This window comes from Pseudozyma flocculosa, assembly GCF_000417875.1.
Source record: "Pseudozyma flocculosa PF-1 unplaced genomic scaffold scaffold00008, whole genome shotgun sequence".
Taxonomy (NCBI): domain Eukaryota; kingdom Fungi; phylum Basidiomycota; class Ustilaginomycetes; order Ustilaginales; family Ustilaginaceae; genus Pseudozyma; species Pseudozyma flocculosa.
Genome location: NW_006920876.1, coordinates 523,903 through 533,995, shown reverse-complemented (window position 1 = coordinate 533,995; position 10,093 = coordinate 523,903). Strand labels below are relative to the sequence as shown.

Below are 10,093 nucleotides of genomic sequence, written 5' to 3'. Positions count from 1 at the left end.
CGTGCACGGGGTGGTCGTGGGCGCGGTTGGCGCGTCCGGCGCCGCCGCGCATGCCGTCGCCGCGCAGCTGGAACGGGTTGAGGCCGTCGGCGTGCATGTGGGCGTCTGGCGAGAGCGTCGCGTGCTCTCCAAACGACGGCGTCTCGGGATGCGTGCTGCCGCTGATCGAGGCGCGGGCGCGGGTGCTGCTGTGGCCGCCCAGCGACGAGTTGCGGTCGAGGCTCGTCTCGGCAGACAGGGGCATGTCGAGCATGTAGCCGATCGGCAGGTCCTGCGTCGTAATCATCGGGCTGCTGCGGAGCGAGATGTAGTTGTTCTGGTGGTGCTGCTGCTTCTCGTGCTGCTGCTGCAGCAGCTGCGAGCGCGCGTGGCTGATGATGGGGTCGTGGGTGTCGGCGCGGTGGTGCCGGGCCTGCCTCGAAGGGTCCGGCCGGCGTCCGTTGCCCTCCATCCAGCCCGTCGTCCGGCGCCGGTGCAGGTCGCTCTCGGCGCCGTCGGTGGACGGCGACTGCGATCGAGTCTGCGGCTTTGGTGCCGCCTGAGCAGGAGCGCGGTCGGTGAGGACGGGGCTGAAAGCGTCCCTCTGCAGCGGAGCGCTGTCGTACGAGGTGCCGCCGGGCCGGTGGTAGCGTGGCTCTGCCAGGCCCGAGACGGCCGACGTGGCACCGGGGATGCTGTTGATCAGGGCAGACGAGGCGAGGTTGACGCCGAGGCCCATCTCGAGGCCGTTGCTGACGACGCTGCTGACCTCGGTCGGCAGACCGCCCGTCGCCGTGACGGAGCTGACTGGCGGCGTGAGGCCGGCCACGGTGCCGATCTGGTAGAGCGTCTCCCGCGACAGCACCGGCGCCCGCTGGCTGCTGCTCGTGGTGCGCATCATGGGAGCCGACAGGTCCCGCTTGCTGAGGTCGTCGTCGGGCTTCGGCGAAGGCGTCGCGTCCGGCATGCCGCGACGACCGTCGAGTCCGATCCCGAGACTGCCGACGTCCGTCGAAGCACCGATGTTGCCGATGCCGAGCCTCATCCCAACCCTCGCCGCCGTCAGCGGCTCTGGAGGCGTCGAGATCGACGCCCTCGAGAACGAGTCGGACAGCGGCGTCGCCATTGCGGCGTCGTCGAGCGCTATCGATGAGCCGGAGCCGTCCAGCGGGGTGAGCAGCTGCTTGTCGTCCTCGCTGTCGTAGCTCGACGTCGCCGACACGGGTGAGTCTGTGTGCGCGTCGCGCGGCCGCGGCGTCCGCGGATCGTCTCCCGAGAGCGCAGAGAGCCGCTTGTGAGCGACGATGCCGGTCGGGTCGTCGTCGTCGCCCTGGGCAAAGCTCAGCGCAAGCTTCGAGGTGCCGTTCCTCGAGATGCTGCCGTTTCGGATGCGCGCTCCTGCTCGGACGGTGGCGGCACCCTCAGATGACGTCTCGCTAGTGGTCAGGTCGGCCAAGGACGATTGCGTGGCGTGGGCCGACGCGGCCAGCTCGTGGTGCAGCGGGGACGAGATCCTCCCGAGATATGCCCGCGACGATCTGGCCTTGAGGTCCGGCGAGCTGCCGTCTCGTCGGATGGCAGTCTGCCGCCTGAGCTGGGGTGAAGGAGGCGAGGGCGACTCGTCAACGATCGACAGTGTCCTCTTGGGGGAGAGGGGCTCGACCTCTGGTGGCGGGCCCGGAATGCCGCTGCCGCTGCGTGTGATGTCGAAGTCGGGCTGCATCTTGGGAGACCGCAGGCCGCACTGTTCGCTGGCGGGCGAGAGGACCGAGCAGCGGGCTTAAAGAGTTTGCGACGACTGGGAGAGATGGCCCGTCGATGCTCCCGTTCGTGGTCGGAGCTCAGAGACGGCTTCAGATGGGCGCGAGCGCGTGAATCGCGGCGCACAGCGCGTCCCTCGACAGTCGACGGTGCAGTCCAGCTGCGAGGTCTGGCGGTGAGGTTCCTCGCCTGGTCCTAGGCCTCGGAGCGTAGGCGTCGTCAGAAGCAGCGGCGACGTCGGAGCGGGTTGCTCTTGTGTAGGAGGCGAGGGCGGCCACGAGATGGTTTGGGGGGAGCTGCAGAAGAAGAGGATGGGCGATCTGGTGGCAGACGGCGAGGGGGCTAAGAAGCGCAACGCCTGTGAGCGGGTATTGAGCCTGCTGGTGCCCTTGCACGACAATGTGCTCGGGATGCGAGAAGAAAAGGGGGAGAAAGGGGAATTGGGGATCCGAGAGATGGCGGGGGCAAGAGAGCGGAGATGATTCGTGATGGCCTCAAAAGGGATCGATCGTCTGTGGCCTGCACAGGAACGAGATCAAAAGGGAGGTCGACCGGAGAGAGGCAGGTGGCAGCCTCGCCTAGGGGAGGTGGTGAATGCCTTCCGTCAAAGGGGCACGGTCGAGTGGGCGTGGTCGACAATGACGGGCCAAGCAAGCAGTGGGCCGAGATGGGGGACGATGCGGCGCCTGGCTTGTGATGCTAGGGGCTTGTGCCGAGGAGGGGCCAAGAGCTGCCGTCGAGGATGGGCTGGGCGCACCGACGACGGGCGGAAGTCGATGCGGCTGACGGGCTGGAGCAGATAGGTCGACGGGGAGGATGACTGTGTGCCCGGGACCACGGCTGATCGTCGGATCGGCGGGATCGCTCGCTGGCTAGATCGCTCGCGGGCTGGCTGGATGACTGGCGCGACAAGTGTCAGAGGCCTATGGCGAGGCTGAGGAATGGGCGAGAATGCCAGGAAGGATGTCGAGATGCGGCCGGCGCCCTGGTAGGTGGTGGATTGGCTGGGATGACCTGGCGAGAGCGCGGTGCGCTGCTCGGTTGGTCTAGCTGGCGGAAGGGCGCTGGCTAGGCGGGATGGTGGCCGGATGGGGCGAAAGAGTGTGTGACGAGGAGAGTTGGCAGAACGATGCTGCTGCGCTGATTTTGACGACGATGGCGCGATGACGGGCTGGATGGCGCTTAGGCGTGGGCGTGACCCTGACTAGTAGTAGCCTGACGTCGAGCGGTGTGTGAGTTGGACCGAGATGCAGTCGGCCTAAGCGGCGGTCCGAGGACGAAGTAGTAGCAAACGGCAAGGGGCGGGCAGAGTCGAGTCGCGGCGGCGGCGGCGCACGATCGGGGCGATGTTGCTTAGCAGCCTTTTCCGGGCGTTGTCGTCGTCGTCGTCGTAGTCGGACGGTGAGTGGGTGGTGGGTTGGTGGTGGTCTTGTTGTCGGTGGTGAAGGCGGCGGCGGCGGTGGTGTTGGTGGTGGTGGTGGTGACGAGGTGGTGGCAGCAGCGACGATGGTGATGAGGTGGGCCGACGGAGGCCACCAGAGGAGGGCTGGAGCAGGTGAGGGAGGGCAAGAAGATGCAAATGGCGTGTGGCAGCTCTGCCAAGGCAGGCAATCAAGCGCGATGCCAAGCCAAAGGCGAGGGGGGGGAGAGGGTCCCTCTCTCGAGGTGCGTCGAGTCGAGGGTGCGCGCTGGGCCGGCGTGAAACGGAGGGGTGCCGGCGGCGGTGCCGTTGCGTTGCGCTGCGTTGCGTGTTGCGTTGCGTGTTGCGTTGCAGGCAGACGTTGCCTGGCGTTGCAGGCGTTGCGATGGAGGACAGCAGCAGCGGTGCGGTACGGTGGTGGGCTGAAGCACACACTCTGTACGGCCGCAGGAGGCGGGGAGGGGGGCCGAGGAGAGGGGGCGAGCGTCTAAGACCACGGGGTGCAAGCACCGGTTTGAGAGACGAGAGCGGCCAGCAGCAGGCAGGCCTAGGGCGACGATGGCGGGCAGCGGCGGCGACAACACGCGGCGCCGCGGCGCACAGTGGGGGGTGGGCCCCCTCGACTCGACCGACCGCCTGCCACGACCCAGCAACCTGACGACGCCCGCGTTTCAACCTCGGAACGGCGCCCAGCGACAGAAGAGTCAGCTCTGATCTCCTTGGGGCACCGACTCGGGTCGGCGAGCACAATTTGGGAAATTTATTTTCGAAAACCAGCACAGGCAGGGAGGGCCTCGAAAGAAAAAGAGGGGCCGCACCCTAAGACAAAACTCGGTCGTCGGCCTTGCCCCGCCGGGAGCAGAGCCAAAGAAGGGGGTGGGGGGCTGGCTGGTCGCCTCTCGACTCTCGACAACCGACGCCCGACGATCGACGAACGACGGCTGCGCCGCGAAAGACGTGGCGGGCCGACGACGAATGCCGGAGAGCAGCGACCTCACGGGGGACATCATTCAAGCTTGAGAGCTCCTTCTGCCCGTGTGCATCGTTCGCACGTCTTCTCGATGCTTCGTCGGCCAGCAGATCGGCAGATGGACCTAGGTAGAGTCGCTGCTTGTCCTGCCCAAGCGCGAGCCTGCTGGCCGCCGTGGATACGGTGGCATGGCATGGCATGGCATGCTGTCCATTTCTTGCTCTTGCTTGCCCCAAGCCGGCCTGCTCTGCGACACCGCCGGGTTCGATCCGAACTGATCCGCAGCAGCCCATCGGACGGGCCGACGGGCGGATGGACAGGCAGGCTAGGCTGCAGCATGCTGGCGAGGGAGCGAGCGAGCGGCATTCCAGAAACGCCTACAGAACCAACGCACGTCGCATCGATCAGACACGCTCCCTCGCCCACTCGCTCGCTGCCCTCTCACGGTCCGCGGGCCCACAAGCCCAGCTGGGCGACCCCGTCTCGGCGTCTTTGACGGTGCAGGTAGGGTTACACTATTATGCCCAGGCTTGCGTGCCAGGCACGGGGCCTCAGCGGCAACCTCAGCTGCGTGCCCCCTGGGCCCCGGCGCACCCGTACCGCGCGTCCCGTTTCCGATGGAACAACGGCCTCCGATCTCGAGCTACCGCCCGCCCGTGAGCGAGGTACAGCGCCTAGAACCGGTACCCACCGTGGGTGAGACAAGACGTGATCGCGCTCAGCTGTCGGTGCCGGCGATCATCTCCTAGCTGTGCCCTGGCGGATGTCGAAGATAGAATCCCCAAGAAGGTGGGCTGACAGCATCACAACACCGCTCGACGGTGTCAGCCACCGAGCAACCTTGCCGCACCATCGGCGTGAGAACGGCACTTGCTTGATACAGGCAAACAGCGAGGGCCGGGAGGAGCAGGAAGACGAGAGGCAAGCTAAGGCGAGGACAGGACGAGGTAGGGAGGAACCGGCGGATCTCTTGCCTCTTCGTAGGCACGACCCGAACAGGCTGCCGGCAAGCGTTCTGGAGCTCTGTCGGAGCTGGGCGACGTTGCGATGGACCCAGTTGCGGTGGCAACCAGAGAGAGTGGCGTGGCCGACATCCGCTCAGGTTCAGCGATCGATGGAGGGCGAGCGTATGGGTCTCCGCTGGCTTGTCTGGTCGAGTCGGATCAACGACGGGGCCGACAACTGTCCCGGTCTGGACAACTGCCACGACGAGGGGACGTGCCCGCGTCGACGCCACGCCACGACCTTGCCCGCCGGCTCCTTTGGCTGCTTCTTGTCGACGGCCCCCCATCCCCCCCCTCAAGTCTTGCCCTTTGCGACGAACGCCAACCATCGGCGCTGGGCAGACGCGTGAGCAGAGGCATGGGCGGCCCGCCTCGATGCTAGAGCAGCTGCGAAGGGCCTTTTCCTGCTCCTTGTGGTGCTTGAGGGGAGGCCATACCTCTTGTGGCCGAAAGCAAGGCTCGAGCTCAAGCTTCGCGTGACCCGGTTCGGCTTCCGAGCTTCCGATGCCGAGATGAGAGCGCGCTGGCCTATGTTCAGCCTTGTCTCGACGCCCGAGCCTAGCCTCTTTGAAGCGCTAGTGGGAGAGCATCGGCTGTGGCTGCCAGAGCCGCTGAGTAGATGTGCATAGAGGCACGGACGGAAGTCGAGGTTGTGACCGAATGGCGGGGAGCTGTGTCGGGGGAATGGGTCGACGTCTGTCATCCATAGCAGTCGGGCCGGCGGGCAGAGGTCAGGCAGCTGTCGAACAGTGAGGCCTCGAGCGGCGTCGAGGCCGCGGCGATGGTCAAAGAGGCGGTGCATAGAGGACCAGACCGGCCGACAGGGTAGTTGCGCGGATGGGACGTCCGCTGCCGCCGCTCTTGTGCGTGTGCGGACAGGAGATGGTGACGATGCGCTGCTGTCGATGAGACCGGATGCAACAGGGCTGAGTCGTCGCAGCCGTCTTCCGGTTGTGGCTTGCTCTCCTGTCCTTTGAGCTTGCCCGCGCTGCCCCCTATCCCGGGCGCGTTGGTGGTCGCCTGTCCGCCACTGGGGCGCGGGTTGCGATCTTGCGGCCGGCCGTGGCGCAGTGCCTCTCGCGCTCGTTGCCCGCTGATCTCGAGGCCATGGCCGGACGAGGTCCGTTCGGTCGCTCCGGGGCCTTGTCTGCCTCTCGAGTCGCGCACAGGAGATCGTCAGACCTGAGCTTGCCCGACGTGTGCTGCCCAATCGTAACACCACACGGCGGCCGCGGGCATCGACGGGCTTTGCATCCCGGAGCTTGGCCTCCACGACTTCGAGTCGGTCGCGGGCGATCTCGACTACTGTCGTCATCGAAGGCGCGTGGTGTCCTGTCGAATCGCATAGGCGGGGCGGCGCGGCAAGAATCATTACAGCGATGATCGATCCGAAGCGCGGACAGACCGCGGCGGGGGGGACGAGTTCGATGCCTGGCAGTACGACAGCGGTCAAGTAGCCACGCTTTGAGATGCCTCCGGGAGCCGCAGGACGATCAACCTGGCCTGCTAGGGATCAGGGAGATGGCCGGATCCGGACTCGGCGAGACAGTTTGAGGACAGAGGGAGACAAGAGGGCGATGAAGTCGCATCGTGAAGTGCGGGCCATGCCAGCAGGGGATGTCGGAAGTGGGTGGTGGCGGAGCGGAGCGAAGCCCCGAGAAGACGAGTCGGTGGGCAGAAAAGGGCGTCCTTCTTGCCACCGTGCGTCGTCTTGGCCGCGGATCCTCGTCGTTCCCATCAGCCTCGCTACGGCGGTCCATATGAGATCTCGTTCCGTCGGCGGCTGTCATCCTCGGGTGGATCACGGAGCATTGATGCTCCCCGGCAGTAGCGAACGCACCAGGCACCAAAGTGTTCGAGAATCCTTAGCTTCTGTTCATTGCATGCCGTCCATCAATGCCACCGCCGCCGCCACCGCCCCGACTGCCGTCGTCTCGTCCTTGACTTGCCCGTCAACCATCATCTGACCTCACATCGCCGTCCTCGCATCTTTGCCCCACACCGGGTCGCCAGACGGCTTGACGGTTTCACAAGTCACTCGACCGTTGGGCTCGCGCTCATGGCACCGTCCCGGGCGTTTCGAGCTCGACGCGACAACCATCTCCGTCTGCTGATGGGCAAACGCCTGCCCAAGACTTAGGATGGTGCGGCACCGTGCGTCGACCGGTGCCAAGTGTGGCTGACTCTACGGGCGACACCACGAGAGACTTTGTAGCTGGCACTGCCTCGACAAGCTACGGCGTCTTGGCGGTCAAATCCGGCAAGCACAGGCCATCTCACAGGACCACGGCACCTTCGGTCGGCGGCAGCTTCGTCCTGGTACTGTACCTTGCTCCGTGGACAGCGACAGACAATCCTCGCGCCAGAGATGTCTCCCCGGACTCGTCGAGCTGGCATAGAAGCCGAGGGAAGCGAGAGACTCCGAAGAGCGATAGAAGCTTCGCGGCTCACGAGCAGGTAGGTGCCCTTCTCCGGCTCGAGAGCTACAGGTGAGAGAGGCAGAGCCGTATGTGTGCGGACTCTCACAGGACCATTCTGCTTGGACGGGGACGCTCTCTGGCTCGGCAAGCCGGGTTTGGCACTTGACTTCGCACAGACAGTGGAGCAGACGAAGGTTACGTTGTGGCGGGCAGAAGATGGCTCAGCCCACCGTCGGGACCACTGGACGGCACGGGTCAGCAGCTCGGAGCTGTGCGCGAGATGGGCAGGTCTTGCACGATCAAGGCGGTGACCGGAGATGATGTCGATAGCCGACTGCGCCCAGATTGCGGATCGCCTAGTGAAGCGAACCAATATCGACGACTAGACGGTTCTGTATTGTCTCTCCCCCTCTCCTCCGCCTTTTGACGATCTACGCCCCGGCTGAGCCCCGTCACCTGCTGTAGGACTGGCCGTCGTGATGACTGGCCGTTTGTGACTGCCTTCCGGGCGGACTGGATCGGACCGACGACGACTTGATGCCGGCCTTGTGCTCTGAACCCGTGCGTGTGCTGCCGAGGCGTTGCTGCGGTGGCGAATCAGCAACCCCGCCCGGCGCTACGTGACAGGGCGGACGATGGGACGGCCTGGTGGTTCTGCCGAGACCGCCAAGGACGTCCAAGCACCTAGCCTAGCGCAGCGTGCTCTCACCGACGCAGCCGCCAGCTTTGGGGACGGTGAAAGGAGGGAGGCCAATGGCGCCTCGTTGCAACATCGAGGCTCCCTGCCCGGTGCTCCTCCAGGCGACGACGGGCCCCGCGAGAAAGGTATATCTAGGCCAAGGTCAGGGACCGTTCCCCGTCCTTTTCTCATCCTCATCGAACCAGCCCACCTCCCACAGCATCTCTCCTGCCATCACCTAGCTCCCAAGCCCCAAAGCCCGATCCCAAAGACCCGCCAGCCCGCCAGCCCGCCAGCCCGCCATGAAGTTCTTCATCACCTTTGCTGCTCTTGCCTGCCTCTTCACCGTCGTCCTTGCAGACTTTGCCACCGTCCTCAAGTGAGTGGTGCAGGTGGTCTTTGAGTCCGTGTGATTCGAGCGACTCCTTTGGTCAGATCCCTCCCGCTGAACCTTTCACGTTGCTCCGCGCCGCGCCGCGTCGCAGGGACATCGACGATGTCAACGCCAAGCTGAGCACGCTCAACAAGCGGCTGCAGGGCACCGACGGTACCGACTACTTCGCCGACCTGGCCATCACCGGCGACGTCGACAACCTGGTCAAGTCGCTCGACACGGCCACCAAGGACTTTGGCGCCATCGACACGGTCTCGGTCGACCAGGCCGACCAGGTGCTCGACAAGCTCCAGACGTCCAAGACGACGTCGACGGCCACCGTCGACCGCCTGATTGCCATCAAGCCCGGCTTCCAGAAGGCCGGCGTCGTCGGCCTCGTCCAGAGCAACGTCAACAAGCTCGCCACCTCGGTCAACGGATTCGCCGACGCCGCCGTCGCAAAGACGCCCGCGGAGAGGAAGACGCAGGCTCAGAGCCTCCGCGACTCCATCGTCGGCGACATCACCCGGGCTCAGAAGGCGTACGCCTGAGCGCCCTCTACAGCGTTAGCGCGCGCGTATCTTGGCAGCCTCGATTGCTTTGCAGGGGTCCAGCAGCGTCCTAGGTGGTCACCACCGACGCAAGCCATACCCACACTCCGACTGGACACTGATCCTTTGTCGCGTCCCCGCGCTCCGTTCGCAGCTGTAACCTCTGCGTCCTCTCATCTGACCTTTGGAATGGAAGCTCCTCCAGGAAGGGGGTGCAGCATCGACTGAGGGCGTCAGGGGAGGCAACCCGAGGTGATGGATATGGGGTGCAGGTCAGTCCGAGGGGTGAACAAGGCGTGCATCGACGTTTGGTGGTTCGCCCATCTGTCGGGACTAGGGCAGCTGATCGCGTCAGCTTCTGCCGATCGCCTGGAGGCCTGTGGCCAACGTGCCATTGCAGGACATGAGGAGCTGCGAGGAAGGCCGGCCTGAAGTCGTCGCGCGACGCGGTATGTACAAGGGCGCGGGCGTCGCGCGGGTGTCCGGTGCGACTCTGCTTTTTCGGCTTTGGACGATGCCGCTCACTGACCACCCGTCGGAGGCGGGTTGGGGTTGTCGAGCAGGATGCCGATGGCACCCTCGACGCTGCCTCCGGCCATGAGCAGCGCGCGCACGTTGCTCGTTCCGTCGTAGAAGCCCATGGCCTGCATCTGCTCGAGCTGCGTCGCAAAGCGCTCCTCGGGAGGTCGGGAATCGCGCGGCGCGGCCGGCGCTCCTCCACCAGCGCCTCCAAGCCCTCCGAGCAGCTGCTGCAGCAGAGCCGGGTCGCCAAAGGGACTGGCTCCTGCTCCCTGTCCGCCGGCGCCAGCACCTCCGAGACCACCAAGAGCGGCGAAGGGGTTGGCCGGCGGCTGGCCTCCCGTCGCGCCACCGGCGCCTGCACCGGCACCGAGTCCGAGCAGGCTGCTGAGCAGTTCCATGTTGGGTGCTGCCGGG

General features: G+C 65.6%; 4 protein-coding genes across 4 annotated transcripts in view; 1 reads left to right on the top strand and 3 right to left on the bottom strand.

Moving 5' to 3' along the window:
* Window positions 1-1,702, bottom strand: part of PFL1_02861 (uncharacterized protein) — a gene marked incomplete at both ends in the record, with an annotated part of 3,657 nt that extends 1,955 nt beyond the window's left edge. The window contains one exon of the mRNA XM_007880374.1: window positions 8-1,702. Coding sequence (XP_007878565.1) covers window positions 8-1,702 — 1,695 coding nt within the window. The remainder of the gene's footprint in view (window positions 1-7) is intronic.
* A 3,727-nt stretch (window positions 1,703-5,429) lies between these two features.
* On the bottom strand, window positions 5,430-6,506 carry PFL1_02860 (uncharacterized protein; the record flags this gene model as incomplete). The annotated part of the gene is made up of 1 exon (XM_007880373.1): window positions 5,430-6,506. One exon carries the CDS (start codon window positions 6,504-6,506, stop codon window positions 5,430-5,432), a length of 1,077 nt encoding a protein of 358 aa, XP_007878564.1.
* Window positions 6,507-8,535: 2,029 nt separating this feature from the next.
* PFL1_02859 (uncharacterized protein) lies at window positions 8,536-9,157 on the top strand (the record flags this gene model as incomplete). Its single annotated transcript, XM_007880372.1, has 2 exons — window positions 8,536-8,612; window positions 8,719-9,157. 2 exons carry the CDS (start codon window positions 8,536-8,538, stop codon window positions 9,155-9,157), a joined length of 516 nt encoding a protein of 171 aa, XP_007878563.1.
* A 521-nt stretch (window positions 9,158-9,678) lies between these two features.
* The window catches only part of PFL1_02857 (uncharacterized protein), a gene marked incomplete at both ends in the record, with an annotated part of 1,477 nt that continues 1,062 nt past the window's right edge, over window positions 9,679-10,093 (bottom strand). Inside the window, one exon of the mRNA XM_007880371.1 lies at window positions 9,679-10,063. Within this exon, the coding sequence (XP_007878562.1) occupies window positions 9,679-10,063 (385 nt within the window). The remainder of the gene's footprint in view (window positions 10,064-10,093) is intronic.